The sequence below is a fragment of the Leptonotus elevatus genome, chromosome 5, assembly GCF_054856555.1.
Source record: "Leptonotus elevatus isolate MCC_2025b chromosome 5, RoL_Lele_1.0, whole genome shotgun sequence".
NCBI lineage: Eukaryota > Metazoa > Chordata > Actinopteri > Syngnathiformes > Syngnathidae > Leptonotus > Leptonotus elevatus.
In genome coordinates this window covers 10,132,501-10,151,220 of record NC_141243.1, presented here as the reverse complement: position 1 = coordinate 10,151,220, position 18,720 = coordinate 10,132,501, and the positions used below count along the sequence as shown (strand labels likewise).

At 38.4% G+C, this 18,720-nt stretch overlaps 1 protein-coding gene across 4 annotated transcripts in view; it reads right to left on the bottom strand.

The window, feature by feature from the left end:
* gpat2 (glycerol-3-phosphate acyltransferase 2, mitochondrial) overlaps window positions 1-18,720 on the bottom strand; it is an 85,850-nt gene that overhangs the window by 3,774 nt on the left and 63,356 nt on the right. For all 4 annotated transcript variants that reach the window (XR_015094827.1, XR_015094828.1, XM_086075869.1 and 1 more), the window contains exons 14-23: window positions 16,741-16,868; window positions 16,554-16,624; window positions 14,915-15,075; window positions 14,728-14,831; window positions 10,705-10,889; window positions 10,166-10,243; window positions 9,562-9,684; window positions 6,402-6,522; window positions 3,941-4,009; window positions 3,682-3,737 (exon numbers count right to left, since the gene is read on the bottom strand). Coding sequence is in view for 2 of the 4 variants with exons in the window: in XM_086075869.1 (XP_085931995.1) it covers window positions 3,682-3,737; window positions 3,941-4,009; window positions 6,402-6,522; window positions 9,562-9,684; window positions 10,166-10,243; window positions 10,705-10,889; window positions 14,728-14,831; window positions 14,915-15,075; window positions 16,554-16,624; window positions 16,741-16,868 (1,096 nt within the window). In the remaining 2 variants the exon portion in view is untranslated. The remainder of the gene's footprint in view (window positions 1-3,681; window positions 3,738-3,940; window positions 4,010-6,401; window positions 6,523-9,561; window positions 9,685-10,165; window positions 10,244-10,704; window positions 10,890-14,727; window positions 14,832-14,914; window positions 15,076-16,553; window positions 16,625-16,740; window positions 16,869-18,720) is intronic.

The following is an 18,720-nucleotide window of genomic DNA, read 5'->3' as shown; positions in this document are numbered from 1 at the left end:
TTCAATTTCGATTCGAATCAATTCACTTCATTTGAATCCGCTATTGATTCATTACGGAACATAATTTTTTCTTAAATGTCAAGGACATGATAAAAACTCTACAAATATTACATTTTAATAATAAAGTCAATTTTGTGGAGGCAATTACTGGTCAAATGATTTAGTTTATTCATGAATGTTACACGTTATAATTATTTAAGTGTTACACAAACATTGACATCAGCAATCGATTATTATTATTATTTTTTTAACCCAGATAAGTACCATAACATTTGGTCAACAAAACAATACAATTTGAATTACAAAGGTTTGCAACAGTTTCCATTTATTTCGTTATTATTATTTTATTTTTAAACCTACACTGACTGACCACTTTATTAGGTACAGTGGAACAATCCATTGAGGTCCAACATCAAACATTCTGCTGTTGATATTCCGCCTGAAGCCCTTCTTCTGACGCCTCTAATCAATTTTTTAATATCTAATATTTTATTCAAATCAAATTTTCAATCTTGAGGCTGTAATCTTCTCTCTGGCAGAGAAGAAGCTATGTGCCACTCACAGGGTCGCACGCACCAATATGCATCCTTAATATCCCCTAGTGGGATACAATAAGAAACGATTGTCAAAATGCTTTCACATTTATTTAACATGAAGAACGCATCGATAAAAGCATTTTTTGAAGGAGACATATTAATATGTATGCAAATTTTTCTCTCGCAATTTAAAGGTACGTTTTTGTCCTGATTTCGCCTCTTTCCGGCCAAGGAACGTGAAACGAGATTGCCCTATTGGATGATTCTGCGGTCTGAGGTGTGTTAAGAGTGGATTTGTCCTGATAACGGGGGTCTGAAACGGGTCAGGCGGACAATCTTAAGTATTAACTGGAAAATGTGCAATTTCTGAAGAAATTGCGTGTGAAGGCTGTGAGGCTGAATGAAAAACAAGAATGATCTGGAATGAAATTCAATGATGTGAAGTATAATGAATAACATGGAATGATATACAATGAGTTGGAAATAGCTGAGCATGTTGAAGATTTGAATCGATCAAGAAATTAGGGGTGTTAGAAAAAATCGATTTGGCAATATATCGCGATATTACAGCGCGCAATTCTCGAATCGATTCAATATGCGGCCGAGTCGATTTTTAAACATCAATTTTTTATGGTAATATTCAAAACGTCTTACTTAGGGTTAGGGTTTACACATTAAGCATGGGAAGAATGTTATATTAATGGTACATTAAGCCTTAATATTTTATTTCAATGCTGTTCAGACATGAAACAGACTGCAACCTGAATTTTCTGATAAATAAATTTTCATACAAATTTTACATTGTACATGAACAAGTTTACTGATTTGTATTTTCTAAATTTGAGTTAAAAAAAATAAAAATATTCAATATTTAAGACCACAAATGTTCACGTGTGCGGGGAAAGCCGAAATCTCCCCAAGCCGTGAATCTCAACAGCGACGTGAACGGAATGCAGCCAATCAAATTTTTTTTGCATAAAAGTGGGTTCCCCAGACGACAAGAAATATTTTCCAAAGTGAGTCTCCATCATCATTTGTCAACACTCACACCTCTGGTCCGTTTCAGAAAGACTCAGGTAAACATCGGCATACACTAAAAACAGCCGATTTGTGTTAAAAAGAGACAGACACGATACTTTCTGACCATTTTGTGCATAACAAGAACATTTCGAGTTATTTTTGACTCAATAGTTTTTAAAGTTCATATCTAAGACTGTGGGTTGTTTTCTTAGAGATCACATGTGATCAAGATAAAGATTTCTGCCTCAGAGAAATTCTTTCAATATCAGTGGTGGTTGAGAATCTTAATGTGTGTTAGTTCCCTGCAGGTGAGATTGCTACAGCCCAACACACGCAGTAAGACCAGAAGTGTTGAATGCTTCTTCAACTTTTTGTTAGATTTGTAAAACAAATGACTAAGATTTTTTTTTTTTAACTCCAATATTTTACGAACCTTAAACCTTGTTTAATAAACATGCTTAAAAAAAGAGAGCTGGAGTTTGTACTTTTTAATGTTTTGAATGTGATGCCAATGTTTTCCCTTTCGCTGAAAATGCGCATCAGCTCCAAATATTATTTATCGGCATCCTTGACTACTAATAATCGGTATCGGTCCTGAAAAAAACATATCGGTCTATCTCTAAAATATAACATTGCTAAAAAGTGGATTCAATGGTAAAATCTAATTGAGGAAGGGACAGGCAACAAATGCTCAAATTTATTTAAAGTAGCTTAAATAAATATTTTATATATACAGTATTTAACTCATTCACTGCCATAAATTCATAAAAAAAGATTATTAAATTATGGGCATGATTAAATGTTTTTAATTGTAATTAGTCACACATGACTTCACTAGTTAACTCACGATTAATCACAAATTATATATGTTCTAAATGTACAATAAAAAAAATTCTAGGTTTTCATACTCTTGTTAACAAAAGTGGATTTTTTTTGGGGGGGGGGGACGTTTATAGCGGTCAACGCCAGTGAATGATTTTAAAAAACAAAGAAAGAAAATATAAAAAATTCGGGGCGTCAGGCAATTAAAGTTTTTAATCGTAATTAATCGCATGACTTCACTAGTTAACTCGCGATTAATCACAAATTTTATGTACAAAACTAAATGTACAATAAAAAAAAATCTAGATTTTCAACAAAAGTGGAAACAAATGTTCAACTACTATTTAAAAAATAGTTAAAATGAATTTTTGACATTTATAGCCGTCAATGGCAATTAATGAGTTAATATGCATCAGGGCATTTTGCTTAAAACAATTTTACATTGAATTATTTCTCAAGGACACAGATGGCACAAATTCAGTGGACCGGCCCATATACACCCGTCCCCATAAAGATTTCGCCAAGCTTCCAAATTGAAAAAGAAAAAAGAAAAAGGTGGATTGAAATGTTATTTTTCCCATAACATGTCCCCTTCAAAGCAGAATCCAATTAAAAAAATAAATAAATCACAAGACAGCAACTGTTTCTGCCTGATGACCCTGATAAAAAAAATAGTAATTGCCTCTTGAAATGGTTTCAGATATATAGGTCAATGATGCTCTATTTTTAAAGGCTATGATTCCCATCTCGCAAAACGCGAGCCGAATGATGGCTGCACCGGCTGAAGGGCTGACTTGTCAATCGTAAGAACGGAAGATTGGAGCGTTTCCCGAGACTTTGATGTGTGCATATGCGCTACACGGGTGCTACGAGTGGCCGAGCCCGCGCCCGGCGTCGGGAGAATACATTTCACTTGAGCTCTCTTTAGATTGGAGATGTTGAACTGAAACCCCTTCTCCTCGTCTTTGAACCTCGTAGGTTGAGAGAAGACAAGATCGCACCTATTTCTATCTGAAAGACGACCTCTCGTGGCCCGCCGACTTGCGCTGAATCTCAAACCGTGATCATCAAGCATTTATCTGGCCTTGACGTTTCTGTTTTATTCATTCAGATGAGGTCGCCATCAAAACCCTGACACATGCCCAAAAGTCCAAAGAAAGTTGAATGGCTCTTTTATCGCAACATTCGCATTACTCCGGAAGTAACTTGATGTGATGCCATAGAAATCTATTTGATCGTGTAACATTCACTGGACACACACATATATGCATATATATATATATATATAAAGCCTGTCACTCACCCCCAGGTCTATTAGTGTTCCGACTGCAGCGTGAGCCGCCTTCTGTGAGCAGCTCTCTGCGAGATAGCACACAAAGGCACGCATCGTTCAAAAGAACAGACGTATATCCAATAAAGGAAATAACAGGTCGGAATAATGGAACAAAGCCATTACCGGTGGGAACGGTCAAATTTGTACATTGTGTAACGTTGAGTGGTTTCAATTAGGCAGTTAGGCATTTTGTCTGCATGTGCGGAGGTGTTTTCTATTTTGTGCTCACCGTAGTGCTGTTTCTTCTTGTTTGCTGTATCATACAGATATGAACACAGCTGAGTCACAAAATCACCTTCTGCCCAAGAGAAGACAAGGAGGGTTATTCAAATGTATATGTTATAAACAGTCGGAGCAAGTCATTTATTGTTCACTAGAGGCTATATATAAAAAATGTCAAAGGACATGCTAATTAGGGATAGACAGATAATCGGCCCGGCCGATATTCATATAATATAATTTTTTTTAATTTTTGCTCCGACGGGCACTTTTCTCCTCCGTCTGCTCTGATTCAGCGGCTGTTGACTCCACAGCACCATCAGTGCTAACAGCCAATAAGTAGCAATGATTTAATAGCTGTTTTTTAGCGCCTATTTGGGAGTTATCCTGGGGTTAGCGTGTGGGTGAACGGTTAGCCCGCGAGCTAACTGTGAGCTCGCGAATTAAATGTGTTTTGCGTGTTAAATTACAGTTACAAAATAGGTGTTATAATTTTTTTGTATAAAAGTTTAAATGTATGCTGAAGGAAAATATTGACTAAACTGTCAATTAACTCGACTAAAATTTCTCTTTTTTCATCAATTAAAATTGGATTAAAACTATATACAATCAGATGGCTAAATGATGACTAAGACTTTAATTAATTTTAGTCAAAAGACTATAACTAAAACTAAATTAAAATTTCTTGTCAAAATTATCACTGGTTGCTACTCTCTTTTTGTTGAATTTCTTAAAGGGTTCTGTCCATGGTGTTTTGCATTGTTAGCATTAAGCTCAGCGGACTTTCTAAGGCAAAGCTATGTGTTTGTTTAGAAAACACAAAGTGTAAGTAATTCTCATTGTTTCATGTTTGACTGTCAATGTCAACCGTGATAAACAACTTGAAGGCTCTTTTTTGAATAATTTTTCAATATCTGCAGCTACTGCTTGTTGTGACGTGAGTCGAGTTCATTGTGACCGTACACTGCTCATCTCAAATGTCAAATGTCGGGTCACTTGTATTTCATGAAACCTGTGTGTATTTAACGTATGGGTCATACATTTGTTTAAAAAAAAAAAAAAACTCATGACAGGTGTAGCGACTTAGGAAATGCTGAAGGTGAGTTGACTTCATGCATCATACTTGAACATTCTAAACGGTTTCACAAGTGTAAACCAGTTAACCACTCTATAATTACACCTAATGATAACAAATGGTGTCCTCCTGTTAACTGTAATGGTGTGTGGCGGACATGGTGACACACACACGTGCAGAAGGAATTTGTGCGGCCATTAAGTGAGTTTGCTAGTGTCCATGCTAAACGTAAATCACTTTGCAGACTTACTTTTTACAGTAGTACCTTGACGAATTCAGAGTCGGTCCATGACCGCGCTCATCATTCAACAATCATATCCTAATCTTTACCCATTGAAATTAACGAAAATTGCATTAATCTGTTCCAGCTTTGTAAAAAAAAAAGAAAAAAAATTATATTTATATATATATATTAGGGGTGGGAATCTTTGAATGTCTCACGATTCGATTCAATTCCGATTTTTGGGTGCACGATTCAATTCAGAATCGATTTTCCATTGGGAACGATTTTTGATTCAAAATGATTTGATTGACAATGATTTTTGCTTCAATTTATAGATGTTCAAGTAATCGTAATGATCTACTCCAGTCTGACTCGCTAATGCTAATTAGTGCTCTACTCGCGGCACTTTTGTCACTCAAAAGAACGGCTCCACGCTGCAAAAAAAACAAAAACGTTTATTGGAATAACTTGAGCGTGACTTTTTCCTTCTACTTTCTAATGTGGCTACAATTTAAAAGTGTATCAGACAGCGTGGAACCACACTGCCCCTAAGTGGCCAAATCGGGTACAACATGAACAGCGCTCCCAATAAAAGGCACACACAAACAAAGGGAAGACAGTATAAAAATAATTTAAATAAAATCGATTTTGGGACATTTAAAATCGATTCTGAATCGTACTAAATGAGAATCGCGATTCTTATGAGAATAAATTTTTGGGCACACCCCTGATTATATATATATATATGGAAAATAGCACTCTATAATATTGTACTACATAGACAGAGTAAACTAATTACATAATAAAATGGAATGTCAAGAATTAAAAAATTTGTGCAGCATAATTCTTTGCGACTGTGTGTCTTTTCTGGTGTGAACTGCTTGGTCTCAATATAATCAGACATATTGATATGCATAGAGACAAATCAGACCATCACAACTAAGCTCACTAAGCTGCAGTTTTAGCAGAGGAGAAAGAAAATTGAGTAAATAATAATTGTTTTAAAAACACAAAGTGTAATCCTTTTTGTTTTATGTTTAGACAGTAAAATTTAACTGGGAGTGACATTGAACATAGAACGTTTTGTTCAGTATTTGCAAAACTGTCACCATACAGCACTCGTATCTCAAAATTTGCTTGTAAGTCAACGGGACAAAAAAAAAGAAACTAAACCTGGCACAGGTGTGTGTAGGTGGTCCAGGAAAACGGTGGTCCAGTAGAGAGTCCTCAGACGTCCGGCTAGCATGTTGCAAAGGAAGAACAGCATGTCGGGACACCGATTTGGCTGGCTTAGCTAGGAATAAGAGGGCAAGAGAGAGGTTGATAGGAATGTCAACGGGAGGATGATTGGAAGAGTTCACAAAGGAAAGAACATTTTCCACTAGGCTGAACTCCCTGCAAAAAGTCACTGTCGGCTGGCAAGTCAAGCCACACAGAAATGCAGCAGAATAGATCTTTTAATTTTAGTTTCTGTCATTTTGTCCAGCAGCCTGTCGGCTCTTTTTTTTTTTTTTTTTTTTTTTTTTTTTGCCTCAGACTGAAATAACTCAGCGACAGTGCAATGGATTGTTATGAAAGTTCATAAAAACATTCATGGCCCCTAGAGGACGTCGCCATGCCGCTCCGTTACTTTCATACGGAGGTTCACATCCCAGTGAACAACAATAAGGAAGCAGGGTACCATGACATTTACATCAGTTATTGCCTTGAATGATCCAGTGACTTTTCTGGTGTAAAGGTCAGAGATTCAAAGAAAGCCGTCATATATCTTGACATATTTTCCCTGTCATGGGAATCTCAATATTTTCCCGCACAAAATGGTGAAAAGGCCAGTTGAACCTGTTTAATATCAACACATTCCGCATTCTCAAATCTTAATCCAAGCTAATGCTGTTTGCTTGTTGATGTTTTCCACAGCAAGGTTTGGCATTGACACACTTTTCATACGCCTTCATTTGCTCTACAGTCTTAAATAAAAATTTAAAAAATTGCTCTGCCAGCAAAGTCTACTACCTTGAATGTATTACCTATTTCGGAGCTTATTAAGTAGGAGATGTTCTGAGCATTCCTGCATTTCAGATTTACAATGACTTGTGGGGGCAATAAGAGGGAAGTATAACAAAAAAATCCTGTATTAATTGTTTAGCGATACAGTAAATAAAGAGTGTTTAAATTGGATTCCAAAACTGGTCCTATAAAACTGAATCACCTGCATTGGTTCTCATTACATAATCACACAAAACCATTAGGCATTGTTATAGGGTAGTTGCTAACAATAGGGTGACATATTGCTAAAGTCAGCAGTATATATATATAAGACTCATTGTAGGAAAATGAATTATATCTAAATTGCACCACACACTAAAATTCACACAATCACTTTCTTAGATACACCTGCCCAAAATTAAAGCCAAAGCAGTTACAAATATATCTAACCACTCACATCTCAATAACATTACTAGGCACGTTTCAGAATGACGCACACCACCACTACGCTCAAATCAATACAGAGTATTATTATCTTGAAGGTTTTTTTGATGCACCTTTTGCATTGGATCACATTTGCTCGCGAGTTTATTTACTTGACACCATTACACCATGTTAGAGGATATTATGCAAGTAGCCATCCAAATGTAGAAATGAGCAAATTGGAATGTGAGCCTTTACTATACTATAGTAAATCGACCTCACTGAACTGATATAAGTCTGCTTTATGTGACATCCAAGGTAACACACAATGGTCAAGTTGCTGGAAAGTGAAGGTATAATTTGGCGGCAGCAGAAGAGCACGCTTGCAATTAACTCATTTGCTCCCAAAAAAGCAAAAATGTGTTCTATTTTAAATGTTTGAAGTGTCCCAAAGACGCATTTATACGTTGTTGTTTTTTTTTTTGGCTAGAGCATACAGAAGGCTTTGATGCAGCATCTCATCTGCAAAGAACGGTTGAAGAAATGGCAGTTATTACACAAACGGCCATCGGGTGGCAGCAGACCATAGTAAATGAACCAGGGTCACGTTGGAAAAAAACCAAAATTACTCAAAATTCTAAATAGATTTGTGAATAATGATGGAACTTGGCTATATTTGAATGCTAATTACCGCAACACGGAAACAGATAGAAATACACTTTTTTCCTGATGAAAGAAGAGACTTTAATCTTTCATTTAATGGGTTCCATGTTTTTATAGTAATAGAACACAATATTTTGTGGGCCTTGCAAAATTTGTCAAAATCCAGTAAAACAGCCGGGAGTGAAGGGGATTGCTTCTGTGAAAATGGCTGGGAGTGAATGTGTTAATAGTAAAACTGTATAAGCCCTGAATTATGTTGCAATCGAGGATTAGTTCTACATTAATTAACAAAAGCAGGGTCTCAAGTAAATTAGCAAGCCATACGACCAGAACGTATGAAAAGGCTTTAAGAGAAACAGAAGTAGTCCACACATGAATATTTAATATGCAATATCCAGAAAGTTTCTATTAAAGAGACAATACTGAACATTTAAGTAACACAGGAATAGAGAGCAACAAAACAGAGCGTATGTAGTGGGAAAGCAGATCTTGAGAACATTCTGAAGATCCGAAAGTAGCAACATTAAACATTAAATATCTTATCGTCTGAATGCAACGAGCTACCTTTTGTCTTTCTAAATCAAGACTGAGCACAGAGGAAGACCGCTTACAGAGAAGAACGCGGAATGCAATAATGGTTTTGAAGTATGCGCAGCTTTGAAAATGTTCTCTGAGGCAAGAGTTGCACTCACTGTTTCTTCGCAAAGCTTTAGGTCAAAACAATATTGGAATGAAAAATATATTGTTGGAAAGAACTCGCGAGGGAGGATTTGAATAATGAACAATTTTTCAAGGCAAGTATAATTAAGTGGTTTGTGGACGTCGGTTCTGGTTAGTTGTGCTTTTATGTTACTCTTTAAGATCGCCGCCCCCCCCCCCCCCCACAGCATTTTAATACTCTCACCTATAAGTCACTTAGCTCACGCTTTGGGAGTTGATTAGTTGCCCTGTGAAGCTTTGAAAAGTCGCACGTGACTTTCATGACAGTCTTCTATTAAAGCTGACACACATATTGCTAATTGGTATTCAAGTAATGTGTCATGGCTCCGCGGCGGCTTTTGTTATGGAGATGTGCTCGCATCAAATGGGTTTTTCGTGCTGCGGTTTGGCGAGTTTTGTCGTGGCCTGTTTGCACCCCCGGTAAGCTGCCATCGTCTGTTAACTGGGTCAACGTGATGCGTTTCTCCCTACATACAGCGGAAGCTTTGGTGCTTCTAGATGGAATGTGATGGAGAAAACCGTGAGGTATTGTTTTGGCTACCTTGTAAGAAGAAGATTCCTGCTCCTCACAATCAGAATCGCTTTGATACAGTTCGTCTGTGGTGGTCCAGGTCAGCGCGCCGTCTCGCTTCCAGAAATCACAGATTGGATTGTCCGTCTGAACCTGTACGCAAAGACAAGCCACAATGTCAGGAGGCAAATGAAGTGCATCAGTTTATGTCAGGGGTCAGCAACCTTTCCTGTCATTTTAGGCCAAATAAATAACCAAAAATGTGTCTGGCCGCAAAACATTTGAAGATTGTGATGAAGGAAACAGTGTTAGAGTTAGACCCTCCTTCGGTACATTAGACTAAGTGCGAATCAGAGTTGCACCATAAGAGAAAAATTTGCAGCATCCAATACGTAGAGAATAGATTCAAGAGCCGCAGTTTACAAACCCCTGGTTTATGTATCACCCAGTTTATAAGAACCACATTCGATTTGATATAATTTAATTCAATCACTATTATTTTCTATGGGAAAAAAACCCACATTCTACATCTGAACAATACAGTGGTTGATCTGCGTTCTGGACGGAATTGTGGTGTTATGTCCCAGTATACATTTATGGGATTATGAAAAAAAAAAAAAAAAAAGCATCTTACTTCTTCAGTGATCAAGATGCCACATCGCACCAAACTGTCAATTGCATCCAGTGCGAAACTTTGAGGAGACTGGCAGGGCTGGAGAAATCGGGAATAAATGAGAGAGAAGGTGAGAGGAGAAAACAGCTTCAGTCTCATCACGCATGGAAGACGAGCAGAGGAAGACAGGTGACAAAGAGCATAGACTGTGAGGCGGAGACGAAGATGAGATCAGAGAAGGAGAAGCAGTGTCGGCCATCGGGATGCATGAGTGGGAGCGATATTTTTTCCGTGGAGGAAAAAGGCTGAGCAACACCGCTGCAAGCAGAGTAGAAAAGAAAGGTGGGCTAACAGAGAGGCGCACTATATCTCCCTCTGATTCAGAGCCCTTGAAGTCAACGTGATGGAGCGTGTACACATGGACGTGCGCACAAACACACAGCACGAGCGCGCAATTCAGCACCAGCGGTGCAGGGTGAGTCACTGTTCAGCCCCATTAAACAGCCATTGAACGAGACGCAGCGGATGTGCGCATGTGTGTGATATGAATGAAAACTCACCGGTCGAAAGCCCGGAGGCAGGAGATGGCAGAGCTGCAGGGCTCTTTCAGTCAGCTCCGACTGGCAGAGCACCACATCAAACTCCAAGTCACCTTTGACCTCATCTCCATCTGCGCTGTCAGCCCTCACCTTGCTGCTGACGACACTGCTGGCAATCTCATATAGCATGGCTGACACCGCACATGCTGGGGGGGAGGGGGGGGTATGTATTACTTTACCAACAAACAGACACACAACTGCATATATATATATACATCATAAAGGTCACTTGTAAGCTCATATCATGCATAGTGAACTTGAATTTCAGCGTATTTATAGAGGACAGCTTGAAAAGGGTGAGTTCACCTCACAATGAGGAGAGCTGCTATCTATTGTATAAGTTAATGGATAATGGAATGAGGCATGCCCTGAACACCCTCTTTATGGGAGAGGAACTGAACGTAGGTGCTTCATCATCATACGGAGAGCTTTTGCTAATATTATGCCGCACTTAGAGTATGTGCCGAAAAGGTTCAATCAAAATTATCCTTGAAATGACCATCAAACTTCAAGATTTGATGGCGTAGATAAAGAATAAAAAAAACGTTTTGTAATTTTGCATCATCCATCTGTCGAGAATAGTGACTTCTAAAGTGAGGCAGGAAATTATCCACTTAATTGATCCAAAAGATGAATATTTACGTATAAAATATATATGTGTCATCAACCTAAGGGAAGTTAATTGTTGCTGTAGCAATGGCTGTAAAGCAGCAGCACTGTCAAGGTACTAATATTATTGAGTTTGGAAAGTCAAACTTTTTGCGTATAGCAAATTTCTTTCCTTTTAGTGCTCTGACATGACAGTTTTTTTTTCTTTATCTTTTTTAGCTTTAGAAGTAGTTGTAAATACGTTGTTCAGACCAGACTTTTCAGCAAGTGAGATATGGCTGAGTGCGTCTCTTCAGACAGCGATATAGTATGTTTTCGCGACTTAAAACGTACAACCAGGACCGGAAGAATATCTACTGTGTTGTTGAAAAGGAGGCTCTGGAGAGACGATGTGCGAGTGAGAGAATAGGATGTGAAACTTTAAAAGGAGCATATTAACTCTCTAGGGCCCACAGTCGTGGAGCCGCAGATAGGAACCAGACTCAAGAACCGTTTTGACCAATCACGTTGGAAAAGGGAAAGATGAGGAAAAAGTAAGAGCAATCTACAGTACAAGTGTTTGGGAGGCGAGTGTCAGCAGATCAAGCTTGAGCAGATGGCCAGAGTGAGTGTGCGGACTGAGATTGAGAGCCATCCATTCCTGACAGAGCCGGCAAAGCTTGATTAGCGGGGAGAGGAGGTAGAAGAATGTTTTGATAGAACCCGTGGAAGCCGAAAACCAGTTGGCTTAGCAGAAGAGCCTGAAAGAGCAGCTGAGTGATTAAAGGAAAACACCTTTTAAAAAGGTACACAATGACAACCCCCAGCGGTTGAACGGAATAGGAGGAAAATTCTGAGCTCCTGCAACATTAGCAATTTCCTCTGGAAAAACAGCAAGCAGGCCTATGCGATGATCTCTCCTAGTTCTGTTGCAACCGACTTAATCCAGTATTCAAAGTATATCATGAAACCGCAATAAAAGGCGCAATTTAACAGCTGTACGGAGCATATTTCACCAAAAATGTAAAATAGTTTACAGTAATGGAGCTGCATTGTTTTAAATACATCTTAGTTGTGCTTGACGCTGCTAGACAAAATGATTTAGCAGCCATTTCAACAATAAAGTTGTGCCTTGCAGGGCTCCAGACTAACTTTAAAAAATTTTTAAATAAGCATGTTGGCCTAACCTGAAATTTTTGTTTCCCCTCATTTTCACTATATTACTGACAAGCACTAGTAAATGCAGACACTGTGTGTGAAAAGAAAAACTAGTGCCCGTAAGTTGTGGTATTGTCAGCAAATGTCATGTTCTCGGCATGTTGTGGGTATCAACAGTAGAAATGCCTCCCTGAAAGCCTCAGCCAGGTAAACTTGTGCACCCACTCATTTCGTCACGATCATTTTGTCCCAAAACGAGTATGACTCATTATCAGGACTTGTGTCCTCTGGCACACTAGGTTTTGTGGAAGAAAGTAATCACTGATAATCCTCTTCACAAATGTTCGTTATTTACAAGAGTTAAATGAAGGATGGAGATGTATTGTTTTCAATACATTTGAGTTGTGCCTAAATTGATGTACTACTACATTAACTTGGACCCCATTTTTTAAATTAAACATAATTGAATGATCGTTTTAGCAGTTTGACATACCGGTGAAAAGACCAGTGTCAGAGGGAAAGATCTTCATAATTTATTGTCATTGTGTTTATTGTCATTGTGTATTGGTGAGTACTCAGAGTGAATGTTCATACTGGTATCAGTCAGGGAAAAAAAAAGTGGTATTGGACATCCCTACATCCGACATAATGTAATTGGATGCTGGGTGAAATAATGCGCACGGTCGCTTGTGAGTTACATACTGTAAACAAGTACAAATATGCACATGTTTATGGAAAAAAAAAGAAAATCTAGGACAAAAGTGTGCTTTGTTCAGTCGTTTGCAATGGGCTTTATGGCATTTACAGTGAAGCACATAACAAGAACACACTGCAAAAACTGAAATCTTAAGTAAGAAATCATTTCTTAAATTGAACCTAAATTCACTTATTTTGCTTCGACAAGTTATTATTACTAAAAATAACATTGTCAGACAAGATCATTCTGCTTATTTAAAGATACGTATTACTTAATTATCTTATTTGATCAAGCAGTCTTGGCATTGAGTGTTAACAGCCAGTTTTAAGTACTGTAAGGCTTAAAACTGAACTGGGGTTTCATAAGTAGAATGTTCTTATTTTAAGATTTTGCATAATCTAGTAATAAAATGAATGGAAAAAATACAAGTCTGAAAACCATCAGACAAACGTGTAATATAGCTCTTTATTGTTAGCATGTTTTGTTGTGTAAAAATCATCAGTTCAAGTGGTTTGGTCCGTTATACTGTATTTACTAAGATCATTTTTCCTCTTTCCAGTAAATGCACTACCAGCTCAGTAGTCTAGTGGTAGAGTGTCAGCCCTCAGACGGAGAGGTTGTGGGTTCAATCCCTGGCTGGGTCATACCAAAGACAATAAAAATGGGACCTGTTACCTCCCTGCTTAGCACTCAGGCTGAGTTGGCCAATTGGAAATTAATATGTATATATTTTAAGAAAATATTCAATATTAGTTGTTCTTAGTCTAAAAATACTATTTTCAAGACTGCTGTGGTTGATCTGGGCCTAGTATTATTTTCTTATTTTTCAAAATCTTACAGGTAAATGTAAGTAAAAATGTCTTCTTCTGTTGGCAGATAATTTTGCTTATTTGAAATAATAATTTTTCTAATTATTTTTAATTAAATTTTTTAATTTACAACCCCAAAAAAATCTTAAATTTTCTACTGTCTTTTTGGCAGTGCAGCTCAAGAGCATAATTGGAGAGTGTAAACTTTAGCCAAGGCAGCAAAGGTCCTCAACAATGGAATATTTATGCTGAAATGCCCGAAATTTAGAGCACTGACTTTGTCCAAGTGTGTTACTTTCTATCTTTTTTTTTTTTTTGCCCGCAAAGATAAGCAGATTTAGTTGGTTTTTAGTTTTCTTGCATGACTGATGTATCAATGACGGAATAAATCTCAACAACTCAAGCACGGGGCAACAATGGTAGAAGAACAATTTAGAGATAAGGTTGCACTAATAGTTTCGAATAGATTCTGTGGCTGTTAACGAAAAATCTCATTGGCAGTCTTTTGCTTCTTACCTCGCATATCGCTTTAGGTGTAAAGCAGTGCAACTTTTAAAATAAGTTTCAAATGGATTTTCCATCCTGCCATGGCAACTGTCACAAGTCGCAGCCAAAGCCTCCCACGAACAGCGCCATGAGAAGAGAACATTAGGTCTCAACATGACTTTTGGGCGCAAGTGTTGAGTAAAGTACTGCCATCTTACCAAAATACATGCATGTTAAATCACTCACCACCAACTGCTTCCAAAATAAAAGTATGGGTGACAATCTGGGCCTGGAGGTGGAGGTGATGTGTAGCAGCAAGAGTAGGACGAGGTACAATTAAAGGGTCTTGCCTAGAGGTAAAAAAAGAAAAGAAGATATTTATGGTAAGTTTTCTGAGCTATATTCATCTGTATTTGATTTCCGGAGAGCTGACCTTGACGGCACGGCAGTTATGATGAGGTGAGGGGCAAGCAGCGCGATGGCGTAGTGGACCACTTCTGCTAGACTTCCTCCAAATCCGACGTCTTTGTTCCTGAACAAAAGCTCCTCTGTGAGCCAGCTGACATCACGACACAAGACGGACGTGCTCACTCCCTGCCAAGGGGAACCAGGAATTGAAATTCAGAAAGTCAAATGCATTTAACATCAACAATAAAAAAAAGATTTTTTAAACGTTATATGACTCTAAGTTCTTGGAATTCAGATCAGGCGTATGGTCAAGGCCATAAACCCTAAGGAAGACATGAGTCGCCTGTAGGTGTAAGAAAAATAGCAACCTAGTAGTTCAAAGGTCAGTTTTGTAGCCTGACCGGGTTATTTCAGACAAGTGGGGATCCACATTAATCAGTGCTCACATCCAGAAAAGTCAGTGACCCCTAGTCTAAAAATTCAGTGTACCTCAGCACCAAACTCAGCATGGGCTTTGCGGTTTCTGTGTTTTGTATTGTGCAACTTTTTCACAAAGAAGGAGCAATCTCAGCACATGGCGTTAGGAACATGAGAAAAGATCTCCTAACATTCGAAGTTCACTAGTCACATTTTTGTCTGTGAAACCGACCCCCAGAAAACTCACCCATTTACGGCTTTTGTACTTCCAGATGCCACAAGATGACGCCCTATCTAAATAGGAAAGTAGTACAGTACTTGGTGGTAAGGAACTATGTTGAAGTGATACATCTTGACAGAGACAAGCTCACAAGTATGTTGGTGAAGAGCTAAGTTTAGCCTGAGTTTTGGAAGTGAGTGGAGAGTCTTAGGAAGATAGTTAATTTTTTTAATTAAAACTCATTTACTGCCATCGTAGAGTGTACTCGTCAGACCGTTTTTTCCAATCGGAGGGGCAGAGGAGCCACTGTTGTAGATCTGCAGCGGACATCGAGATAAAAGAAAGATTTATTCTTTCATTTGGTAGATATAATGTATATATAATCATACAACACAATATACTGTGTGTCTTGAAAAATCTGTCAAAAAGCTCAAAAACGGCTGGCAGCAAATGTTAATTTGCACATATACGATCTGTTAATAATGTTAATAAAAAGTTTGACCCTGGAACAGATTCACTGTAATGAACACACTAGAGCTGTCAAAATTAATTGATTAATCGGCAAGTAAACGATGATCAAATTAATCGACAATTATTTTAGTAATTGTTTGGAGCTATTTTTTATTTAAAGTTGTCCAAATGCTCTGATTTCAGCATATCAACAGTCATTGTTCACTGATTTATGTAGTCCTTCGTGAAAGAAGACTGATTATATTCTGTGTTTAATCAAAATAAGACATTTGCAAACATCTGTTTACACTTTGGAAAATAATGACCGAATCGGTAACATAGTACAACATCAATCATCCTTTAAAAACAATAAAATAAAATATACAAAACACGAAATAAACACCAATGAATGGTTAATAAACAGTTATCAGGGGGGGAAAATGCTATTGTCATACACTTTAATGCACAATTAAAATGAAACCTATTAGTTGATTAATCGATAGAATACTCGATAGATGAATCAATTCTAAAAACATTCAATAGTGACAGCACGAGAACACAGGGATGCCACATTTACCTTGCGGTGTCTGTACAGCAAAAGACTGGACAGAATACTAGTGGACATCGCAGCCATGCATGAGGTTACAGCTGGGAAGGAGAGCACAACTCATAAATCATAAATACTATTGCACAACATAAACATGGCTAAAACATCTCATGGGGATTCATTTAGAGACCAGCGGGGACCGTTATCTCTTACTTACAGAAGATGAGGTGGACAGCAATGGCAATGCTGAGCTCGCTCTCCTGATGAGTTAGCTCTGTGATTTCTGATGGAGAACGACAAGGCAGAGGCCACGACATCTTCCTCTGACCAAACTCGCACTCAGGGCTTGATAGAAAAAGCAAACAATCAGATTCAATATTGGATCAGGTGTCAATCCTTTGTAGAATGATCACACTGTTAGGGCAAATATAGATAACGCTCACCAGACTGCAGAGATTTGTTTTGTTTTAATGCTACAATTGTGTGTTATACAACACATCTCTCACAGTGTCAAGTGTCCCCCACTGTACACTCCCTGCGCAACAGCAAACATTAAGAAGACACAGTGACTCGCCGGCGTGCACAGAGGCACATTTAGCGGTGGCTCATATTTCCCTCAGGAACACTGAGCTAAACAAGTGAATACTGGACCAGGTGGTCCCCTTTGATTGAGCGGCCCTGTTGCTCTAACGACGTCACGATTACGGAAACAACTATTGGCTGAGAGAGTCATGAGGAAAAGATGTGGGCGGGTGAAATAAACTGATGGCCACGTAGGGATGCGTTTTACTTGCAATGAGCAACAACAAATGAAAAGTAGCTGGGCCTCATTAACTCATTCACTCGCAGACATTTTCACTGAAGCGACCCCCTTCGTTCCTGGCTGGTTTACTGGATTTTGAATGATTTTGAAAGGCCCACAGAATATTGTGTTCTGTTGCCATAAAAACATGAAACCTCACAAAAGAAAGATTAGAGTCTCTTCTTTCATTCGGAAAAAAAGTATATTTCTCTCTGTTTCTGTTTTGCAGCAATTAGCATTGGAATATAGCTAAGTTTCATCATTATTCACAAACCTGTTGAAAACACTGACAAAAAGAGCTTTTTGCAACATGGCCCTGGTTGATCTCTTATACTCTGCTGCCACCAGCTGGCCGTTTTTTGTAATAACTACCATTGCTTTAAGCGACCTCTTCATGTATCAAAGCCTTCTGTATGCTCTAGCATAAAAAAAACGGATAAATGCGTCTTTAGGACACTTCAAACATTTAAAATAGAACACAGGGCTGGGAAAAGAAGTCAACCAAGTCGATTGGGTCGACGCAAAAATGCATGCGTCAAAGCTATTTAATAATTTTAAAAAACATATTTGCGGCACCTGAAACTAGCCGGAGGCCCAAAACCAAAATATTTCGTGTTTTCGCACGGGCAGTTATTGCTGACGGATTCCGACCGGCATTCACCACTACTAACTAAGATGCTTCTTAGGGTTTGTTTGTGGTCTTTTTAGACTGAAAAGGGAGACAATAAATAAATAAAAGCTCTAATAAATGCATTGCTGCTTAAACACACGTAAGATGGCGGCCTTACATGTGTAAGCAAAAGGAAGGCGGTATCTACTATGTTAAACATAGAGCAAGACTCCTCCCAATACGGCGACACCGCAGAGTTTTTTTTTTCACTCCTCCAAGTAGCGTGCAGCTCGCGTGCATTTACCATAAGGACTATCACTACGGTTTTATGCCACCAAATGTGCAATAACAGAACCAACTTGGACCAGTTAGCCACAATGCACTTAAGAACAGACACAACGGAGTTTGCACTTTGCAAACACGGACGCTGGCGGTAGAAACTAACTCACTTTGTGACATTTATGGATTTGAATGGAAAGGAAACAAACATAGAAAAACATCAGGGTGACGGCGCGGGATCCTGGAGCATAAAGTAAGTTATTTGAAAAAGCTTTCTGTGCGGTACCGTTAGTACGCTGCGTCAATGGCCAACTCGATATGCTTGAACGAGACAAGCGAATATGTCAGGCTTTGTAAACACATGATGAGGATAAAGCGCCATTTAAGTGCACTCCATTTACCATTTAATATTTTGATCAACTTGGATTTTTCATAAATTGGACTATGACGTGATTTTCAGGAAAGGTACAATACGTAAGTGATTCGAGTTTATTCAGGGCGAATGC